Raw genomic sequence first — 25,105 nt, 5'->3', positions numbered from 1 at the left:
GCCTCTTACAATCGGATAGGCAGTGTGTGATGTAATATGTGAAGAGTGAGTACGGGCTTGAGATGATCGTGGTTCACAATGCGTAAGCAAAAGATTGATGATAAAACACCCCTGACAAAATGTTCTGGAGCAATGAATCAGTTTTCCGTTTTCTCGGTAGCGGGGTATTAATTATGAATGAATGACACTAACTGAGGCTATAAGTCTTTGTTTCAAATGTAATTTATAAAAATGCGACAATATTGCGTTGTTTATTCTATTGCGATTGTGCTGTATGTCCGATAAACATTTATAGGCGACCATTAGGAAGATGTTGGAACTCCAGTTGAATTTATCGGTTACAAAGTGTGATGGAGCATCCTGGACAAAATGAACGATATGAGTCATTGGTTATTGACACTTAAAAAGATTGTGTAATACATATCCAGGAAAATATAAAATTAGTACAGTTGATTAACACTTCAGCAATCAGAAATGTATTACATTGTATGTGTACTGCGTGGGGAAATGTACGATGATTAATTAATTTTGTGTGATTGTTGTCAACCTCAAAAATTCTGTTGTAAATATAGATACATTGTATATTGTTACTTGTTCACAGTAAGTATTTCAAGTGTGTCATAACCTACCATGTGTCAAGAATAGGACCATGGACCCATTATATATTTCAACAAGTCTTTTGTTTTTCACTTATCAATAAAGACATGATTACAACAAATGTATATTAAACGCAAATGGAAGCTCAGCCGACCTATATCTGAAATAGTCATCGATGTGCGGTGGCAGTGGCGGATCCAGGGGGGGGGGGGGGGGAGGGCGCAACCGGCGCAAGCCCCCTTTTATTTTTCGTTAAAAAACAAAAGAAATACAAAGAAAAAGATGAAATGAAATCCAGAAGTGGCACCAGATATATAAGTTGCGCCCCCCCCCCCCCCCCTCTTTACAGAATTCCTGGATCCGTCCCTGGGTGAAGTAGTTCGACTTGTCATTAATAATACAAAGGCATATTAGATTTCAAATTATAAGAAAAAACTGAAATGAAACCCGGAAGTGGCACCAAATTTGCCCCCCCTCCCCACTCTTTACAGAATTCCTGGATCCGCCCCTGGGTGCAGTAGTTCGACTTGTCATTAAAAAGACAAAGGCATATTAGATCATTCTATTCAAGCCTGCCTCGACTGTCGGAGTTGGAATGTCCTACTGATATCTTGAATGACCAAACACCAGACGGGACATTGTGTATCTTGTCCGCCATTCCGTGAAATCAATATTTACTTATACGACTCCATGGCCGCTTGCGCGTGTTTGTGTATATCGTGTCTGATCGCGTGACCACAATACACCTTTATGTCTTTTATGGGCAACTTACTATTGTGATGTTATAACAGCAATATTCGTTATTCACGTGTGAACTCTTTCACTTTGTCCCCCTTTACAAATGAAATTTGTTAAGATCTGTAAATCAACAAACATGTCGGAAATATCTTAATGAATATCTACTTTTTTTATTTATATTAATGATATCATAAATTCCTCTCCTCGTTTAAACCTTCATTTTATTTGCAGACGACACCAATGTTTTTTATTCCCACAAGGATATTGTAACACTGGTTGATACATTTAACATGGAATTAAGTAATATTTCGAAATGGTTTAGAAGTAATAAGCTTTCATTGAATATTGATAAAACATGTTTTATACATTTTCATACGCTTCAATCCCAACCCACCCTTCCTCAAAGTATTTATATTGATGATATAAACATTGCTGAGAAACATTCAACCAAGTTCCTAGGAGTGACCCTAGACAACAATCTAACTTGGAATACTCATGTCCAGAATATTATAACAGCAATATCTAAAGCAACTGGTGTTTTAAGGAGAATAAATTATTTAATTGATGATCAAACTTTAATGATGTTATACAACACCTTATTTCTACCATATGTAATGTACTGTAATATTGTATGGGGCAACTGTAGCAAAACCAAATTGAACACAATTTTTCTTCTTCAGAAAAGGCTCTTCGTATATGCACACATTCACATTTTTTGGCTCACACTGATCCATATTTTATCGCCTAAAAACTCTAAAGGCCCATGATATACATTCATACCTAACTGCTATATTTATGTATAAACACATTCGAAATTTATTACCATTTTTCCACAATGCCCTAGTAACTAATGATCACATTCACTCATACCCTACCCGTCGTTCCCATGATTTTCATTTAAGTAATCCAAAGCTTTTACTTGCTCAAAAGTCGATTAGACATCACGGTCCGGATACATGGAACACTCTTCCTGAGGAGTTGAAACAGTGTGCCTCCTTGTTTTCATTCAAAGCAAACTTAAAGAAGCATATTTTATCACAGTATACTTCAAATACGAATTAAGCACGAATAATTTATATGACTTATGTTGGTCTCCCGATAGTAGCAACATCGTAAGTCATTCCCCTCTTCCAGCAAACCAATTTTATCATTCTAAATCCCAGCCTATCTGCCCCTGTGCACTCTCAAGCACTCGCACGCACATTCACCACCATCACACATCAGAGTTTATTTTTCCCTGCTATCTTCGCAGCAGAATTTGTATTGTTTACCAATTTACCTACCTACCTTTTCCTCGGGCCGGCCATCTTTTCAAGAAATGCTTACAATGGCGGCCCTCTGCATTATCACTTCTTAAATATAATATTGTTATTGTAATCCCAGCTGCATAGATATGCATACTGTAATATCATTAATTTCCTTTTATATCGTTGTTTATGCAAGTCAAACAACTCTGTTTCAAATATACTTTGTATGTTTCCCATGTTCACGATTATTCAATCTATGTATATATTGATTTGCAGAAAATAAAGTATCTACCAAACCAATATATAAAAATGAATAATATCTTGCTTTCAGTATCCATTGTTTCTACTATCAAGCAGCTCATGTGTGTGTATTTGGACCAATTTGTGTCATAGTTTGCCAGACAGGAAATAATGATAACATATATTATGGATGCTATTTTAAACAAATTCAAAAATTACAATCTCTGATAGGCATTTCATCATATATCTCGCTGGATATTCTCGCCCGTTACACTCAGCAGGAATATCCGTTCGTTTTAATATTTGTCTATGTGTATGTATGTGTGAGAGAGGGAGGGAGAGCTATGTACAATATATATTGTATCTATATGTATTTTTATCATGATTATCTAGATTATGTTAAGGGTATAGGCCTACTGTCCTCAATTATGTCCAAGAGTTTCATTGTGTAAGCGTTTTCATGGCTGCAGGTCATTTAATAATTGAAAGGTAGTAACCATGTTTCATCATGCTATATCTCCAATGAAATGTCTACTGTATACTCAACTCAAATTGTCTGTCAACATGACAAATACGTGTTTGTTCGCCTGTTTTATTTGGATATTTTTGTTGTTGTTGTTGTATTGTGTGTGTGTGTGTGTGTTTGAGAGAGAGAGAGAGAGAGAGAGGGAGGGAGAGAGAGAAAGAGTTTGGTAATACAGTGGACTCCCGCTATAACGAAGTCCTCCGGACCAGCAATTTTTTTTGTTATATCGAAATTTCGCTATAACCGAATGAATAAACCATAAAGATACATGGGGCTGATTATGTTGTGGTCCTTAAAGGCATAAATTGCCATTTGCAGATGGAACAAAAACCCAGCATTAGTGCTTCAAAATAGTTTTAAAATGCGAGTTAGGGATAGAAACAAGCAATGTCAAAATTTGAACCAGTATAATCGATGTCAGGTACACTATGTATTGTTGAATATACAAAATGTGAACAATAGTTATGATAAAAATGTTTCCAGACTAAACCGTCTACAGTTATGGTTTAATGAGAAAAAGTGATATCTCCTTATATTTTAGGCTTTATTGCAAAAATTTTTATACGGTGGGATTTTGTGGATACAACAGACCTCCACAAATGTACCAAAAGTGATATCTTGAAAAATTTTGTAATCATTGCTCCTGAAGGTAAACAGGACCTTTAAAAGTTTACTTCGCTGCAACCAAAATTTCGTTACAACCGTGTTCGTTATAACGGGAGTACACTGTATTGCACTAAAGTGGCAAGATCATATTGGCTACGTTAGGAAAGCACGTGATATATATATATATATTTTTTTGTTTATTGCTGTTTTTCGTTTGTTTATTTGGCTGGATTTTGCCTCTATCACATTTTATTTTCTCTCTTTTATCCGAAACGATTCACTTCCACTCATTAGCCAATAAAGTTCAATCTTTGGAGCATAATAGGTATGGGGAACATGCCGCAAATTTTTATTGAAAAGATCACAATATACAGTGTACAATCGGGTGTCGTAAAATCAGTCAAGGGACATGTAGGCCTAAATGAAAAACTACTGAGAAAATACAAGAACGACGAAGCGTATGTATTGCAACATTACTCACTCGTTAGATAAGTAAAGATTCGAGTAAATAAGTCGTGTCTCCTCGTACAACTTCCAAGTAGGCTCTGTTATCTTGTCTATTATTTTATTGGCACTGTGAATGACGCCTAGGGGAAAGATAATGTTGCTTTGTTGAGGAGTGTACGATCTTTGATTTTATTTTCACGGCTAAAGTCAACGAAGCAGCACGTTTTACATGTCTATCTAGTCTCAATAGCCCTATGTGCTTAAATGCTGTAATGATTTCTAATTAAGCTAAAAACAAGAAAATGCCATTTTATCGTCACATCAGTGCGCATTCTATAAGCAAAGCGCAAGTGTCAACGCTGGTTTCCTTACGTCACTGAACGCACGCTATTTGTTCGTGTAATCAACAGCGATATCACGTCAACACATAGACATGTTCCAGTGTTAACCTTTTTCGGTGCCGTTGAGTCAAATATGCTCCAAATAATTCCACACATATACATCATGGACAAGAAATAAACATTGCACACAGGGGGTTAACAATCGTTTGTTATAGCTGGGGTTTATAGAGCGGGGACGAGCTTCCGAATTCCTGGGTCATTTCTTTTACTATTGAAATGCATGGAGTGATAAAGATGTCCTCTTTATTGTTTGCTGAAATTTATACTATTTACAGTGGTAGTCGTCAATATAAACACCAGACCAACAAAACCGGTCTTTTCGATTTAAATTAATTGCTCAATAAGTTTTTAGTGCGACTTTACATCTGAAAATCAGCCCTTATGGAAGTCTTATTTCAAACCTTATTTATTTTTTGGGTAGAACCAGCTAGGCAAACCTTGCAACTTGTGCAATGAATCTCATGATATTCACATGTGTACGCGTTTGTTCACGTGTGCGCACACGGAGGTGGGCTATGTAATTATATAGAGCTCACATAATGCTAGCGCTCGTTTGCAAAACGTGTGTAGTTATGGTTGGGTTTATCTAATCGGTTTTGCATTAACAGTTTTCAGATCGCCTGGGACACTACCTACACCTCTTACGTCCGCTTTATGATTAAAAGAATCGTTCCCCTGGCCGTGGTATAGTTATCCTCTGTCTGTAAAACTTCCATTTAACACTTCACGCCATGATCTGAGAAAAAGGAGCTGAAGAAACAGAAAAAGAAAAGCAAGAACGAGACGAAGAAGAAGAAGAAGAAGAAGAGATACGTTTCTGAAAGATGAATGATAAAAACAACATGTTGGATACGGAGGATATCCCATGCCTCGATATGGAGAACATGAGGAGCAACTATCCCGAGGATGAGGAGGGGAAGACAGCGAGAAGGCGAGCGGATTCCATTCTGGGCAAGTTGAAGAGTGAAATGACATACACCCTGGAGCAGAGACCGCCGTGGTACTCTACTATAGTACTGGCCTTTCAGGTAGGCTCTACTGAGAGATGTTCATTTTAATTTTCCGAAGATTTGTTAATCCGAAAATGAAACAAAAAAAGTTCGTTATTCCTTCGTTATTCTGGAACATGCAAATTCCATATTCGTGATCCGAACAAGAAATATGGTTCGTTAATCCAAACATTTGATTTTCTGATGTTATTCTGAAGGTCCGTTATTCCGAAGATTTATTAATCCAAAAATGAAAGAAGGTTCGTCAATTCGAAAATGAAGAGAAGAAGCGTACCAACGAACCTTCGGAATATCGAATCTAGTTTCATTGTCGGAATTACGAACCTTCGCAATGACGTGATCCTTCGGAAAAAATGAACTGTCACTTTCCTTATTTTGGAAGGCTGAGAGTCGACGGGGGTTGGAAATGGTATCAAGCACTATAATTCTTAGGTAAGCCGAGACGGTGAAAGGAAAGATTTGAGAACGGCTTACGGGGTTATAGTGCACCTGAAGGTTTGTTTAAAATCTACCAGTTACGGGCCGGCTTGTAAAGGTTGCATGTGTCGAACAATTAGTACTCCTTTAATAATCTTTGATGATGTTTCTTTCACATGCATTTATAACGGACGTTGATTCTGGGAACCAGGGACAACCTGCAGAAGTGTTCCCTGGCAATCACAGCAATAAAGACATACTGATTGCGAGTATACTGTATTCATTAAAACAGAATAATTGAATATCATTTGTTACGACGTCATTTGAAAGAAAAAGAACATCCATAAAAAGTATAATTTAACATAAATATTACCAAAACCGCATAATCGAAGCACTGGATACACCAAGGTATCTCTGAAACAACTTCTCTGAATATAGGCCTACGATTATTCAGCGTACATTCCATCTCTTATTACATGTACTAGTTTTACCTATTTCTTTTTGCTCAACTTCAAGCACTTCCTCACCATGATCAGCGGAGTGCTATCGCACCCCCTCGTCTTGGCACCGTATCTCTGTGTCGCAGGCGACATCGCAATCCTGTCGAAAATCCTCGCCACCACGTTCTTCGTCTGTGGCATCCAGACGTTCTTGCAGACGACCTTTGGTGTCAGGTACCGTTGTCCTGTCTCCTCATTTACGTCACACATTGCCATCCATCATTATTCGTAGTTCAAGTTTATTTGTTTGTGTTTTTCCACCTTCAAACATAATCAATAACACATATACAGCTTACATACATATAATTTAGATATGCATCCTGGGATATGCTTTTGCAGGCACCGCATGAGTTCGTTGGTCAAATCCATTATTGTGACCATTTAATTTAGAGAGTTTTGACCATCATACCCGACCGTTAGTCGTTCAAATTCATTTTCAAATTTATTTTCATCATCTGTAAATTTGTCCTGCTTATCTAGAATGCATTATTATTCTACTCTAACTCGCGAAGACGTTGAATCATCAATTTAGTGAGAGGCGAGTATGTCATTGCGCAATGTCACAATTCCAGCATTGAAATTGGCCTCGGAGTAATCTATTTAACACTCTGAGCAATCAAATTATCCCGACAGCGTTCTGGTCTTATCTCATAATGTGTTTTCATCCATTATTTGGCTTTAAGCACTCAACGAGTCCATGTCTGTTGTATTATTCATAACAACGTTATTTCTTGCATAGTCTTGTTAAGTACATGCATTTATAGATTAGTCAGGAGCATTAACGACTTTCCATAACTTTCCAAGGGTTCTGCCTGGAGATTCTCTCCCAAATCGAATGGGGGGTTAATGCTCACGGTTGGGTCAAGGGGCAATGCTCTTATCCCACCACATCCACCATCACCCCCCCCCCCCTTTCATTGGAGGAATGTCATAGGTTGTCTGGTACGTGTTTTCATATTTCAACCCCCCCCCTCCCCCTCCCCCCCCCCCCCAAAAAAAAGAATGTGTGTGTGTGTGTGTGTGTTTTTTTTTTTTTGGGGGGGGGTGGTGGGGAGGGTAGCCGGGGTAAGGGGATGCAGCCCAAGGTTGCTTTATTGTCCTTTATCGTAATGTTGGTGTTCCCCGCCCAATTTGTTGTGTTATATCCACATTGTTGATAACGAGTAAAGTGAATCTGGAAGAAAGAGTTAAGAGAAATACGTAAAATAATACTGATTGAATGAAACCCTGAAATAAAGTTGAAATTATATAATCAAATTATGTAACACTGAAAATGGGAATTTGTATAAATGCAATATAAATCACATACGACGCAGCTTGTTTATGTTGATTGCATTCGAATGTTTAAAGTTCGGACTTGTGTGCCTGTTAATGAAAATGAAATTATTGGTACTTGGGATGAAATTGAATGTCTAGCCAGCTGGCACGAAATTTATTGCCAACTTTTCGTCGTTGAATTTTGAATGAATGTCTCTCTAAATATAATGAATGAAAATCTGAAAGGAAATTAATTTGAGTGATCAAAGAATTAAATGATGAACCGTGAGATCCTTCTGAATAAGTCGAATGCAATTTCCATAAAATTAGGCGGGAAATCCGACATTTTTTGGTAATTCGGTTCAATTAAAGTCATTACATTTCCACATAGAGTAATACAGGGTAATGCACATAATATATTTTTTAAGAATTTCAAATCACACAAGCTTCAATCAAACATAATACAATTATTATAATTTGATCTTTAGATTTCAATGAATTAACAAGTAAACAACTATAATGTTAACCGACCCCCCCCCCCACACACACACACTCACACACAAATCTTTTATTACCGCTCACCCCACAGACTGCCAATCGTACAAGGTCCAGGTTTCGCCTTCGTACTGCCAATAGTGTCCACGTTTCAACTAAGGCCGTGTCCCGTTATTGGAGGTTCGTGACGTTTAACCATTCTATAGTACCAATGTGCATAAGCATTATTTCTATCTCAGACAATAGTCTTGCATTTGGCTATGACAGCGTGAAAGATGGACAGGTGCGTGCCGGGAATGGGCGGGGGGGGGGGGGGGGGGGGGAGGGAGGGAAAAACGATGCGGTGATGTGTCCACGCCCACATGATGATTCTATGAATCGAGATGGACGACATTCGGTGAGATTCATGAATTTTAATAATTACGCAGTGCCCGCTGCATGCTATAAGGATTAGAACCTTAATATGTTAATTGTAAACATTTTATTACTTATGAAGCACTGTGATTTTTTATCTATATACATGTACTTTGTAAACTGAATGTACTTCAGCCTCTGGGCTGCCAATTTCAGTTACAATAAACCTCATCAATTCAATTAAAAAAAACAACAACACTTGCTGTCGGGCGAAAGCTCTGTGGTCTAGTGGAGATGACGCCTGTCCGGTGATCAGGAGGTCGTAGGTTCGAATCCTGCTCGAGTAGATTCAAGTAGATTCAAGTATGTACGAGTATGTTCGAGTATGTACGCCCATGATTTTTAATCATGACTACTACTAAAGCATTCATTAATTCAGTGCTTATTTACGTCGATGTAGGGCAATTTGTCAATCAGTTGCAATTGAAAACACCTCGACCGAAGAATTTCATGAATTTGAATTCGGCGAGAATGTTGTTGAAATTCTACATCAGGTCGAAAGAATGAGTTGAACAAAAATATAACGAGAAATTATCATTTTCCTTCCTTTGAAATGAATCCCTAGGGGTTGTAGACTCCAGCTCACCTGTTTATATGTTTTAAACATTACTATGTTTTCACTTTCTATGTTTTGTGTTGCATTGACGTTTTTTAATAGTTACATTTGAAAGAATTCTTATGACATCGGAATTAAAATTTGAATTGTGAGTATCAGTCTCTTTGTGAAGAGGCAAAGTAGGAAATAATCTGCGTCGTTAATTCTCAAGAGTGGCATGTTCTAGTAAACTGTTTGGCCTTTCTATACCGATACTCTTTTGTTGTATGCTCTTCAGCATGAAGTGATTTATGCTGCTTATCTCTTGTCGGAAATTGCCTCAAGTATGTATGCACAAACAGTTCTTTAACCTTTGTTTCAGATTATCAGAAGGTCGTAAATCGGAATAGAGGCTAAAAAAGTCAAATAGTGGCTTTCAGTATCTATATGTTCTTTTTTTTCGGCAGAAATGTCAACGAATGAGACAGAGGTGACCCAGGACGATTTGCGAGCAGAGTTTCGGGACCGTATACAAGAGGTATAATCGAAGAGGTTAATAGCCCAAGGTTGTTATTCATTGTTTGCATATTGGCAGAACACCAACAGGATATACACTTTTTGACACCAGGAAAATGACTGACCGGCATTACAAGAGCCTATTCCAATACCACTTGATATTGTGTCAAGTACTTTGGATGGGTCGGGATAATTGATGGCTCAATTAGAAAAAGAAAAAGGATAAAGACATTGACCTTTTGATATTTGATATGAAAAAAAGAAACAAACAAAGTAAACATAGCAATTAGCGATAGATTGTAAATCATGTAAAAGCTTGTAAAATCAAACTAGGATGGTTATATTTCAACAGAGCATATCGCTTCCTTACATAGCGGCGCAAGTGTGACTTGCTGCATCACTCGCTGCATCATAAAAACAACAACAACAACTTAACAGCCAAGTAATAGGCCTGCCTTTGACGAGCACTAATATTAGAAATCCCATGAACTGACCTGCAGCTAAGTGCGTTTGAATTAAAATCAATATTTTTATCCAAATTACTTTAAAATGATTAAAGGACAAGTTCACCTTCATGGACATGTGGGTTGAGTGAATGCAGCAATATTAGTAGAACACAACAGTGAGAGTTGAGCAAAATCGGACAATCCGTTAAAAAGCTATGAATTTTTGAAGTTTCTGCTCAGTCACTGCTGGATGAAAAGACTACTATAGCTTGTGATGTCACATGAGTACAACGATATAAAGAAAGAATAAAGAAAATTCAACATATTTCCATTTTTCTCCCATAACAAAAGAACACTCGACTTCTCTCTTTCAGAAAGCAGGGGGAATAATATTACCCTTAACATACGTCAGTAGCGAGTCGAAGAACTGTGCACTTTATTCAAAAAGTAAAGTTTTGTGAAATTCTCTTTTTATTTTCCTTATATAGTTGTACGCATGTGACATTATACTGTAGTAGTCTTCTCTTCCAGCAGTGACTGCGCAGATACTTAAAATATTCGTAACTTTTGAACGGATTGTCCAATTCTCCTGAAACTTTCACTGATGTGTTCTACTAATATTGCTGCATTCTCTCAATCCTTATGTATATGAAGATGGACTTGTCCTTTAATGTTGATTCTCCTTTATTTTTGAATTACACAGAAAAGTGCACTTTAACACATCACACTAATGCATGACTGATTTCCCACACGACAACGTACATGTATAACTCAGAAGGAAACAGTGTATTATTTGATACATCAACATGCTTATACATATAGGCGTCTTTGTTGAATATGTTAAAGATGTTGAATATACTGAAGACAGTTGTAATGACATCAAAGCCGACCCTGTCATTAAAGCATTTTGCTATAGTCATATGACAGTATAGTGATTTGGAATAATACGCTGAAGATCTCGCGATGTGTCTATCTTTTTTTTTTCTTTATTGCATGGGTTGATATTAACAGGTACAGGGTGCGCTTTTGATTTCGTCTGCATTTGAACTCATCGTTGGATTTGGTGGGATTACGAGCGTCCTCCTCCGATATATCGGCCCTCTGACAATCGCCCCTACCATCAGTCTGATCGGAATCACTCTGTTGAGTGTAGCAGCCCAGAAGTGTAGTCAGCATTGGGGTGTTGCTGCTCTGTAAGCAAACACAGTAGTCTTTAATATTTCCTTCTCTTCACTTGTTCAGGTATCTGATATTAAATTCACAGTTACATAGAAAGACAGAATGCGCAATCTTAATGCGAGCACTGTGCAAATGAATGATGGCGGGTAAGTCTTCATTTTAATTCGCCTTATCGTCAACGATTTTGTAATCTTCATATCATTCAAAGGTCTCTACTGTTAACACAATGCCTGAACGAGCCCCTTGATGTGTGCTTTACAATTACCAGGCGAATTTTGAAATAAAGGAAGCGGAAGGTGCAACGATTAGGGCCTCAAAATTATACAACAGATATACTTCTGTGTATGCATACTTTTATGATCTTGTGCGAGTGACAAATACAACGAATAACATACCTTGTTTTGTGTGCCTGACATTGAATTCGTGTAACTGTTTCCCCTTTTGTGTCTTTAGGACCATGGTTCTAATCGTAACATTCTCACAGTACTTGGGACGCTGCAATGTGCCTTGTGCATTGTACAGCAGGAACAAAGACTGTCACGTCGCAAGGTTCCCCGTCTTTCGGCTATTTCCGGTCAGTTTTTATACTTTTAGGCCTTAAAATTGGGGTCATATAGATATTTTACCACTCATATTGTTGTTTAGAAAGACTCGTAAAAGACAAGTTTTTCTGAATTCCCTTGTGAAAACAAGATAACAATCACCATGACTTCTAAAGACACGAAGTCTCTTTTGTTTTTAAAAAGGTCAGTTTAACAGAGGACTGCTGTGCAAGACATGTCAGGACTTGTACAGTTTAAACTTAATGTACCACTCCGAAAGATTCCTTGATATACAAAAATCATTGACACAAATTGATTAAAATCAAGTCCATGATTATTTAGATTTACTGCAAATTTCGTTTAAGAGTTTGAAAGGAGGACACGGTTTTTCTGAATCGTAGCTTCTTCTTTTCTTTGGAAATGCCAAAATAAGAATGAGAAAGCGTTAAGTCGTAATGGAAACGAAATAATGTATCCATAAAGAGATATGCCTTTAACACACATACACACACACACATACACATATACAGAGGGAACTTAGCAGTAAATATCAATAAAAGGAATAGCCTTTTGTCCTTGATCTATTGATAATAATACAGTGTAGTAATAATAGTAGTAGGGCCTACTAATAGGTAATGATAATGATAATGATGATAATAATAATAACAATAATAATGATAATAATAATGTCATTATTATTATTACTATTACTACTACTACTACTATTATTACTATTATCTAATATCATTATTATAAGCCATATTATAATTATTGTCATTTCCATCTTTATCATTAAAGATCATCATTATCGTCATTAGCATTATCATCATCGTCTTTCCATGAGTTAGGTATTGCTGGCGGTCATGACGACATGGATATTCTGCGTCATTCTCACTGTGACGGATGTGTTTTCCAACGACCCGAATTCCAGCACGTACCCTCTTCGTACAGATGTCAATAACGAGGCAGTTGCTAATACGCCGTGGTTTTACGTTCCATATCCAGGTAATAAGGAAATGACTTTCATGTAGGAATAAAGGACTATATCCCTGTATTTCTCGAGAAATCAAAAAGGGAAATCATAGTTGTGTGAACTTTTCCCAGCATGCGCCCTGAAGTTCCATAACGATGCAATAGAATGGTCCTTGTTCGCAGGGGATATTTCAAATCCACAGTGGGCTGATCTAAGTATTATTTCATAACATGATCCACTTGAATGAATGCTTAGGTGACAAGCAATCGTCAGATCTCGTCCATAAATCTTACGAAAGCAAATAGCACTATTTCCTATCAGTGACATCAATAAGAATCGACTACTCTGTTGGTGTAAGCACCCGGAAACGGGATGCGTATGTGGATGTACTCAGAGTGATCAAATACTATTGAGAAGTAGGTAACTTCGGTAAAAAAAAAAAAAAAAAAAAAAAAAAAAATTATGGATTCGCTAAGATGACCACATGAAGAGTTTGTTCGCAAAAACCGATAAGTCCATATTTGCCAAATGGAGATATTTGCGATTAAAGGTCAAGAAAAATAAGGAGAATAATAAGAAATGTTTTGCTTCTTTTGACCATAACTTCAAAAATGTCCCTTTATATGTAGTGACCAATATATGATTTGAAAGGTATTATTTTGTACTTTATGACAGAGACCGTACTTCAAAATCTTCAAAAATGGACTTATCGGTTTTTGCAAACAAACTCTTCATATACTTCTGAATTTTCTTAGAGGCAAACCCAAAAGAAAAAAACATAACGTTAAGAATATCTTGTACACGCAAGAGGCATAGAAATAACTCAGGTTCTTAAATAAATGTTGTGCGCAGTCAGGTCAGTGCTTAAAGTCAAACATAGTAACGTCATAGTGACGTCACAAATAATAATATCGTCCTGGAAAATGATGGACAGTGTTCGTATTTTTCTTTTTGTATATAACGTAAGTATACCTACGAGCATTGTTGGTTTTTTTTTAATAGCGGATAACTATCATGATCTTCATTAGTTGGCAACGGCAGTCATTTCATGTTCTCGTCGATAACAATATGAATATTAATCAACCACCATAATAAAACAATAGCTACGTTGACACTGCAGGTCAATGGGGTGCCCCTTCGGTCTCAGCTGGCTCCGTCTTCGGAGTGCTGGCTGCGTGTCTGGCTTCCATTGTCGAGTCCATCGGAGATTACTACGCATGCGCCAGATTGTCCGGTGCACCGCCGCCACCGGTGCACGCCATAAACCGAGGCATTGGGATAGAAGGGTTAGGAGGAATGTTTTCCGGATTCTGGGGGTCCGGCACGTGTCCCACGTCCTACAGCACCAACGTCGGCGTCATCGGACTTACCAAGGTACATCCTGTTGACGATGCTCCCTCTCATCCCCACCCCCATCTTTACTTTATTTCTCCCTCTCCCTCGCTCTCTGTCGCTCTCCCGTTATTATTATTATTTTCTCTGGGATGGGCAGTGTGCTGACGAGTCGAATTATCAAGTTTCTTTTTGTCATAACGGCCACAGTTTTTCAATATTGTTAAAATGTCATGAAGCTACAATGGATATGTGCAAATAAATTGTCATTAAATATTCAAAAAACAAAAGTTATGCTTTTTCGTAACTCTTTAGATAGCCTCCCAGGCAAGATAACATTTGATACTACTCCCCTAGAAGAAGTAAATTGAATTGAATTTGAATTGAATTGAATTGAATTGAAGTTTCTTTCTTTAAATTTCTTGGTGTTTGCGTTGATAACAAGCTTTCATGGAGGAATTATATTGATAACATATGTAAACTTATTTCACGTAACATTGGGGTAATGAACAGATTGAAATATTTTCTTCCTTTATCTGCATTATTAACTCTTTATTCTAGCTTGATACTACCTTATTTAAACTACGGGATCCTTACTTGGGGTAATACATATCAGATATTACTTGATAAACTTTTTTTTAATTGCAAAAGAAAGAGCTTAGAATTGTTACTTTACATACCCGAGAACATACAGATGTTTTGTTTTTTTACCATAAAATACTAAAAATAAAAGATTTGTATGTGTTTCAACTTGGCCAGTTCATGTTTAATTACAACAGTAACTTTTTACCTAAAATATTCCACTATTCATTTCATCGAAACAGTCATGTACATAAGTATCCCACGCGACGATCCGATGAATTCCATCTTCCATTAATGAGAACCGCACAAGCCCAAAATACATTCCTTTATACCGGACCCAGACTTTGGAATAATCTAGATAATAGTTTAAAAGATTCCCCAAAATTTGTCACATTTAAATAGAAACTCAGAAAACATTTACTCTGTACTTATAATTCTAGATAATTCAAATTGCTTTAATTCATGCTTGAGCTTTCACCTGTCCTGATGTCGCAGCACTTGGCGTGTTCTGTATGCAGACCTCTCTTCTTTCTTCTCTCCTCTTCCTTTCCTGTCTTTTGTTCTTCGTAGACTTGTATTGTTACCGTCTTCTCTCCTCTCGGTACTGTTTCGCGTCTTACAGTGTATGTGTTTGTGGGTAATTGAATGTGTGTACGAATGTGTTGTCCTTGTCATATCGTCGGTTGAGAATGATAAGGGCGTTAAGTGACCACAAAACCCATAGTGTTCGAGAAGACTTAAAGCCCTTCTCATTCTCAACAGACGATATTTTCCCGGTACACGTGGTTCAGTGAATAGTGTCCGGGCATTAGCATTGGTATTCTATTTTTTTTTAACGACCTGTGTATCTCAAAATAACAACATGTACATTGTTATAAATAACTTAAATAACCTATATTAAATACTTGAATAGATATCATTTACTCATTATTTATCTAGCGATCCACGTCCGACAAGCTTTGCTTTTTAGTGGATCACTGTCTTCCATAATCGAATTTATTTTCCGCTCGCCCACGAAGTATCTATACATTGTTCCTCCTAATTATTGTATTATATGTTCTGAAATTTATCTCGTATACTACATTAATCTTTTGCAAACGTTTGAACAATATTATTTCATGACATGTATACTTTGTACTATGTTTTTAATTTTCGTTGACTGGAAATAAACTATGATTGAATTGAATTGAAGAAAAAAAAAGTTATTAAAGAGCTAAAATCACTTCCAACGGACCCATCAAATGAAGTCATCGATTTCTGTCCCTATCATTTGATTGTAGTCATCTGATGCTCTTTTCTTCTCTTCCAAGCACAAAGAGTTGAGACTAATCGCAAGATTAATGTCAATGGTCTAATCTTCATCTAAAGAATAAATAAGTAGTAATAATACTTCATAACACAGGAAGTGCAAGTCTTTGTCTAATTGGTTGTAATCAATATTGCATATTGAAAAGTGTATATTCTGCTGGGAACCTATCCGGCTATTCTTGGGGGAAAAAAGAGGAAAAGTGTGTGATCAATGTGTTATTTGTTTTCGGGAAAAGACTCCAAAATGGAAACCTAAGTCATCAAATCAATTTAACAGATCGGCCAAAAATTGGGTGAAATAAACAGGCACTGAGACGTCAGAAAACCATTAAGTATTTATAGGACGCGCTATGTGAATTCAGATAGCCATGATGGTCACGTGACTATTGCTGTTTTATATATATATCATCACAAAAAGTATGATTTTAAATTCGTTCGACATTCCCTTGTACTCTCTAAAAAAAAATCGAGTGAAAATTTTCACTCTAAAAAGAGTGAATACAAAAAAGAGTGAATTTCGAGTGAAATTGGAGTGAATTTTGAGTGAAAATGCTCATTTTCACTCATTTTGGAGTGACGTCAGGGATCACTCCAAAATCTTCGAGTGATCCCTGACGTCACTCCAAAATGAGTGAAAATGAGCATTTTCACTCAAAATTCACTCCAATTTCACTCGAAATTCACTCTTTTTTGTATTCACTCTTTTTAGAGTGAAAATTTTCACTCGATTTTTTTTAGAGAGTACTGGAACTTATAAATCATGATTGCCAACGCACGCTGCAGCTCAAATAAACAAAAAATTGAGATCAATAACATGTCATGCGCTTCACAAGTAAAAAGTATTTCAGAAGTGTTCTGCGAATGACGTCATATTCACGTAACCACTTTTTTTATCCACGAAGATCCTGAGCGCACTTTACCTTTGTCTTCATAATTCCTACATGTTGCCTGAGTTTGACACATTGTAGCACCACTCATTTATCATTTGTTTTTGTATATTCATTCATTCATCTATCTATATATTTATTTACTCAGTACTTATTCATTCATCTATTTATTTATGCATTCATTTATTTATTCATTCATTTATTTATTTATTTATTCGATATTCTCTACCCACAATAGCCCTTTTAGTGGGGTATACACTGTTCTTCTTGGGGGCTTCCAACAAAATTACAAAGTGACAATCAATTCAAGAGATTATAAGAATAATTATTATACTCTCTACGTAGCACGTTACAGTACACTTTAACAGAATCCGTTGAAATTTTGACCCCTCCGCGATAGGTCAGCAGCCGCTTCGTCATCCAGGTAATGTCGTCAATCCTTCTACTATGCGGGATGTTCCTGAAGCTGGGAGCAGTGCTTGCCACCATTCCGCAACCTATCATCGGCGGTGTCATCTCTGTCACCATAGGTACCACATCCATTATCAGCGCTAAGTTTATGTTGACGGCGTGTCTCGGTGTCTTGATATTTAAAGGGACGTTCCCTACGATTCATATAATTTTACATTTTGCAGTTAATGAATAGATAGTGTCATGTATAGATTGGTGGAATTTATTGTGGTCCCTGAGCAGACAACCAATGCTCTGAAAAAAAAAACTATTACACTGAACAAGGATGACACAATGGAGGCATCTATGTTACAGCATTACGTGACATTTCATTTTGTTGTAGCACTCGGTCGCCCCGGCTCTATAGGCATATAAGCATGACTTTTTGTTCTTTTTGTTTTTTCTTTTGCTCACTGGAATCAATGTTAAAAATATGCAATTTGCTGCTCAAAATTTTGCATATTTTTGCCAATGACTTGCGCTGTTCCTAGACAAAATATCCAAACGAAATATAATGGACCTGATACACTTTTGTTCGACCTCAAACCTCTGCGATTTTAATACCTAAACTAGCATTTCTCCTAACTTTTTTCTTTTTGTTTTTGTCATGTTTGTGACGTCAGCACTCTATCCATTGCTTTTTCCTTAAACCCCCCCCCCCCACAAAAAAAAAAGAAAAAAAAGACAAGCAATGAAACAAAACTCTCGCGCTTTCGGTACCTAGATAGGCTGGTTTTTGGATTGCCTTTATCATGTTAATTATATCAAAATGTATACTATACAGGCATGGTCACCGCGGTGGGCTTCTCAAACCTTCAGTATGCGGACATGAACTCGGCAAGGAACCTCTTCATCGTGGGTATATCTTTCTCTCTCGGATTGATAGTTCCGTCGTACGTGAAGAAGAACCCAGACAGCATTCAGACTGGTAAATAGGATGTTATTGGGAGATCGAACCACTCACTGGCAATTCAGTCAAGTTGGGAATGCTTCCATTTTTTTTTAACCCGATCGTGGATTCTATCGATACCCTGTTTATCGATTCGATATGTGGTACATTCAAGAATCTATAGAATCGACTCCTACTACTTAAGACGATTATGTATTAAGTCTTCACAAGCACATAACATTTTCGAGAAAGAAATGTATAATTGTATGTTTGTTTGTTTTTTGTAAATGAAAGTTGTCTAATATGAGATTAGAAATGTATAGTTATTGTAAGTTAAATGCTGATTACTCAAAGAAATGATTAGACTTGTTTCTTCTTAACCCAAATTGGTATAAATTGCATATTTTTTAGTGATCATAATGATGGTGTATCAGATGAAACACTTGTGAGTAATGGACAAGCATGGTCCCGAAAAGGGCCTACAATCGAAGTTATAATCAGGGTATATTCAGTTTTGGCCTTCAGTTCAGTTTTATCACCCCATTCTATTTTGATACAATATAACCAACTTTGACACAGTGTCAAAATAACCGTGAATCATTTTTATCCATCAGTACACAATGTCATTATGTAGGGCCTTTATACAGTACAATGGAACTGACGGTGCGCTGTTATAAGTCTTCGTCAAATTTAAGGTATACTTTATAACAGAGGGAACACTTGAAAAGGTTTTGGAAAAAAATATTTGAAAATGGAGAGGACCATCATCACAAGCAGAGCGAAGAACATGACGTCAGGTAACAGCATAAAGTAGGCTTTCATACATAAACGATTATTCAGTATACGTCGACACTCCCAGCATGGGTAAAGAGCCGTGCAGTTCTTTCCCGCTTATATCATACTTATCCTAGATTTTTTTTAATGGTGCACCGGAAGCTAACGGATTTACCGCCCCTCACCATGAAAAGTTTCAGAGAACTGATATCTTACAGTCTTGGAATAGGCCGTTCAATGTCCGAAAATAATATATTTGTTTTGATTTTCACCCTTTTGCTTGTAAAAGGTTCAAGTACGGCTGACCAGATCCTGCTTGTGTTACTCGAGACGGGTATGTTCATTGGTGGCATGATTGGATTCATCCTAGACAACACCATACCAGGTATCCAGTTCCTTCCATTTCATCACCACCCCAAAGCAACACTGCAGGCTCTATGCTATGATACTGCATGTTATACAAAAATGGAATAGCATCCAAAGATGCGCGCCAAGTGTCCGAGATGAGCAGTGCCTAGTGCCGGCTGAACGCGCACCAACTGGTATTATACTGTCAACCACTAGATTGAAAACGGTTGGGATGGCGCATCTTCGGTTTAGATAGTGCTTCAGGTTGCAAATATATTTTGACGATGATTTTTTTTTTAGATACTGAGAAACCTTTTAGAAAATATGAAAGAGCATATAATTCTAGGAGTGATTCAATGTCCATTTGATGAAAATTGCTTTTGAATTTTCAAACAAAACGGTCCTAATAAAAAGTGGTCTTTACTAGGACTTTGCTTTTGGATATCTTAAGCCCGCCGCACGATTTTGCCCCGATTTAGTGGTCTTAAGACCTTAAGACTAGAAGTGTGACGTCACAGACTTGCCATTTTCTAGTCGTACGACTGGGTCTTAAAGCCTGTCGTGGAGATTTGACATGTTGAATTTCTACGACTGGTCGTAGGCTTTCAGCCATTCACAATGCAGTAAAATGCAAGCGCACGCAGTGCGCACTGCGCGCGCTTTACAGTCGGGTCGTATAGTGTGCGGTGTCCGGTCGTACGACTGGTCTGAAGACCCAGCTTGAATTAAGACTTTAAAACCAGTCTTATCGTGTAGTGTGCGGTGGCCTTAAGTCAATTCAAAACCTATTTTCATCAACTAAGCTATGAATTACTCCTAGAATTGTATGCTCTTTAACATTACATTGAATGGTTTTTAAGCATCGTACAATAGTTAAAAGCTTAATCCTCACCTTCATCAATACTTTACATCCCTTTAACATTTTCTTACACAGTGAGAGTCCTTTGAGCTTCCACTATCCATTTCTGTGGTGCTGGACAAGTGCGCATGATATTTGATCAGTTCAAAATCGATCTGCATGTGGTTTTTAGTTTGGACGTTTAGCTCCTCTTGAAGCTCAGCTCGTCGTGCTATAAACATGATTCTTCAGCTCAGAATCGATACGCACAAGCTTTTACGTTTTGGATTTTTTTTCCTCCTAAAGTTCAGCTTATCATACTAAATGTTCATAATCTTATTCTTTTTCTGTACGTGTAATAATCCTCAGGTACCCCAGAAGAGAGGGGGATCCAAAACATGCTCGATGTCAACGGAGCCATGGTCACTGACGACGATACCCTCGACAGCAAGACAAACGACGAGGTCTATCAACTCGTGAATGAGTGTTACGACCCACCCGTAGGCATGAAGTACATCAGACAGGCTCGCTGGACCTCGTATTTACCCTTCAGTCCAACGTACAGGGGTTCCAACTTTAATCTACGAATGAGACGGTGCTGCTCCCGGAAGAAATATGAGGTAGCGGAAGATGTGTAGACCAAACTACCTGTGTATTATATGCGTTGGCGAGACAGCATTACCGCATGTACAATAAAGATTTTTTGGCCGTGTTTGTTTGTCAACTTTATTGGATAAGATGTCTCTGTAGAGACTAGAGAGAGTTGTTTGGGAAACAATACAAGAAGAACACGTTCTTCAAAAGTCAGGAGGACTCACACTTCCTCCTATACAGTTCTCGACGAAGCCAATGTAATAGGCTCTTCGACCCGCTGAACTTCGTAAATAATAATAATAATAATAATAATAATAATAATTGCATTTATATGGCGCTTCATACTGACGTTTCTAAGCGCACTTTGCTACTCATACAAATAGATTAGAAAACACAATAACATTAACAAAATCAGCATTAACAGTAACAAAAGAAGAAGAAAGAAAATAATGATTGGTAATGTTTCATTGCAATGTATTATGTCACCGTAAGTGGATATATCATCATTAACACTGAGGCCAGAACCTGTTGTCCTTGGTCTTGACTATATATTTTGCTCTCATAACATGTCTTTCAGAATCACATGACCTCCTTCAGTTTTTGCCGAGACCTATATGTTATATGCCATTCCAGGGGCGGATCCAGGAATTACGTAAAGGGGAGGCGCCTTCACAAAATTATAAGGGGGCGGTGTTTAGGAGCTTAAGTCATGCATGATTCAGTTCAGTTCGGCTCAGTTCAGTTTGTGTTATTTAATCACGGCAATTTGCTTCAGCAAAGCTGTTCTTCTGCAAATCCGTGAACAACATAGAAATAACAGAAATAGATACAAACTGCATATGCAATAATAAAGAAAGGAACAAGTGTCAGGTAACAACAAAAACAACGAAAAAAAAACACAGAAAACTCTCTTTCTCACATACACGCATGCATACAATGTATTTTATGATAATCATCAGTTGGGTTATGATAATGATTATCATGGATACAATGAAGATAATCATTGCCATCAATCATGTCAATATCACCGCTGTCTTTACAAGTATCCGACTTATCATTATTATCATCGTAACTTTTGGACTACATTCCGAATTTGAAGCTGTAACAAATAGTTTAGCGGTACTTCTTATTTATTATCAGCGTTCCTCGAGGAGGGGGCAACAGCGTAAACTGCCATGCTTCTGATAACAAAAGTGAAAAATTAGCAAATCTATGACCCTGTGATCCAGTGTCAAGCTTCCGTATGCCCCAGTGTCAAATGTCTTTAATGCGTCCTCTCATAGAACTGCATGCATTCATCCATAACTCTCTCTGTTTACAATATGTGATCTATGTTTGGTCTGTTGTTTGTATGTTATATTTCAAGAGCCATTATGTCACTGACATCACTGGATTAACCTGAAAAGAGAAGGTAATAAAATTCATGTCGCCTGATGATCAAAGAAGAAAAAAAAGGAGAAAGAAGAAAAAATAACACATTTAAAGGATAATGTTGCACATTATTGACGTGCTCGAAGCCATGAGTATCTCTACATAACTTGTCACTGCTTGTGCTACATTATACCAAGTAGAAGTCGTCATATCCACAACCGTTCAGCCTGCATCTACTATGTACACTGTTAGCAACAACTAGTAGGCTAATACCTATAGGACAATCTTCAAAGAATGAACAAACAAACAAACAAACAAGAAACACAGGACACTTGAAAGTATTAATCATGTAAGGGTTTTTTTTTCCCTTTTCATTGTTGCGCGCTTTCAACAAATCGATGACAAGATAATTACTAAGAATTAATTTCGTTGTGGCAATTGCTTTGCTATAAATCACAGGATTAACGTGAAATTAAGGTCTAGCATGTACATCTTTAGACATTCGAGCAGTTCATGAAATCAAAGATCTTTAATTGAGGAGTAAGAATATGAGTGCAATTGTACCATCTCACCACATTATACTGAGCATATTCAGTGCTCAACTTGAAAAAATAAATCATATAAACTTAAGCAATTATCACGTACATTAATCCCAAATAAACAGAAAGTTGAATGGTTATTGAGTATACTTGCTGTTTCCATTGGCCTTGGAGTTTGAGCATGATTTCTTTAGCTAAGTAAAAGAATTCAGCTAAATTCCTTAATCATTAAATTCTTGAGTTTCTGCGCTCGTCCGTCATTTTCACAAAATAAAATTATATATCTTAAAGCTATAGGAATGGCGAGAAAGTTTCTGTGACATAGAAGCTTTCATGTGATACAATGACTGCAGAGTGCACTAAGAAGAACTGTTCGGACAGTATACAGTATATTGTGATGCAGTTTTAAGTACGTTTTAAGTCTAACAGTACCTTTGCTAGCTGCTTTTTCACTGCATGTTCGCTGATATTCGTTAGCTTAGTCATAAAGGTCATGCGCTCGACGCTATGAAATACAGTAGTTATCTTGTGGTATATTATTATTAGCATGATTAGTGGCATTGCAAACCAATTCAGAAAACGAGACAAACTGTCTTTCAGAAGACTCTTTTCTTTTTTAAATGTTCCCCTCCCTTGCACATCTGTTAAGAATCATATTTTCCTAACATGATTAATGAAATTGTCACAAACGAAATAAACATGTATATTTATGAATTCACTTAGTCGTTACGTTCGCATTTATCCTATCATAGGCACTGATAGGTGTGTAAGAATATATACATCAAAAGTTCCTAGACATCTAGTCATAATTTGTTGACTATGAGATTAATAAATTATAAGGAAATTATATATATATATATATATATATATATATACGTAGAAACTATTTTGATATATGCACAAATCCCCTTATTAATCATGAACAATTGATTAAATTATGACCGTAATTACGTACATATTGCATGGCTAAAACTGTAAAGTCGGTATAGTCTTGTATCGAACATTCTGATTTCTTTAAATAGAATATTAGCTATTACGCTCTGTATCTGTTTATACATGTTAATTTTACATCGAAGAATTTGATAAGAAATAAAATACTGTGTGACAGTGACTCCTACAACTATCACGTTTCATGTATCATCTGTTATATACATAGAGTGGCAAAAAGACTATTACGGCAATTAAGAACACACTAATGGAATGACATTATGAAAAGAAAATCTGTCAAACGTGTACAGCAAGTAACTATTCATAAAAATTTGTAACTACATTTGTACATGTACTATGCTGCCATGCATCTGATTTGGTTTAATGATTCGATTCAATGACATGAAATCATACACAACGATCTTGGTTTAAATGTTTGATTCTGTATGAAATGCCTGTATGTGTGTATCTCGCAGAAATGAAAACAGAAAGTTAGTAACTTGTTGCAGAGAAAAAGTTAAACCTTCACTACAGCCTTTCATCGAATGAACATACCCAAGAATAATTTCATAACTCTGATTTGGAAAAAACCGCACACACACACATATTCACATGTTTTTGATAAATTTTGTAAAGAACTAAGCTGCCAGTACCTTTTACAATGTGATTAACCACACTGACATTCCTTTCATATATCATTATTATCTTGGAATGCTGCTTTCTCCTTCTAGCACTTATTGCATTAGCCTTTAGAATTCGGCCAGTCGCATGAGTGCTGTATCATCACTAGGTTCCCACGACGAAACATGCCTAGAGAACAAAACACACACACGCACACATACACAAAAGCGAGGGCAGCTCAAAGGAAGCATAGATCTTCCACATTTTCCCCCATTACCACACCAAAAACGAGCAACATTAACAATGAACTTCAATACCTAAAGGAATTTAGGCCAGAATTCGTTTTCCTAAATTTTGTTACACTTGCGAGTGACCTTTGACCTTTTACCCTTGTCATTTCAGACAACTAAGTGATTATTTAATTCTAATTGTCGTACCAGATACTACCACAGAGCATTCCTAGCTGAAGTTATGGATAGAAAATAACATTTGTAGCAAAAGGACAATGACCTATAAGCTTCAACTCTAACCTCCTACCACAATCATGTACACACTAAAA

General features: G+C 37.0%; 1 protein-coding gene and 1 pseudogene across 1 annotated transcript in view; one reads left to right on the top strand and one right to left on the bottom strand.

Moving 5' to 3' along the window:
* Positions 1–5,644: 5,644 nt before the first annotated feature.
* LOC139717471 (solute carrier family 23 member 1-like) lies at positions 5,645–21,132 on the top strand (annotated as a pseudogene).
* A 3,838-nt stretch (positions 21,133–24,970) lies between these two features.
* Positions 24,971–25,105, bottom strand: part of LOC139717470 (sushi, von Willebrand factor type A, EGF and pentraxin domain-containing protein 1-like) — a 38,636-nt gene continuing 38,501 nt past the window's right edge. The window contains exon 28 of the mRNA XM_071628977.1: positions 24,971–25,009. Within this exon, the coding sequence (XP_071485078.1) occupies positions 24,971–25,009 (39 nt within the window). The remainder of the gene's footprint in view (positions 25,010–25,105) is intronic.

The sequence above is a fragment of the Diadema antillarum genome, unplaced genomic scaffold (genome assembly GCF_040938485.1).
Source record: "Diadema antillarum isolate AM-2024a unplaced genomic scaffold, OU_Dant_1.0 scf00000075, whole genome shotgun sequence".
NCBI lineage: Eukaryota > Metazoa > Echinodermata > Echinoidea > Diadematoida > Diadematidae > Diadema > Diadema antillarum.
The sequence above is the reverse complement of the archived record's forward strand: the minus strand, read 5'-3'. Positions and strand labels throughout refer to the sequence as shown.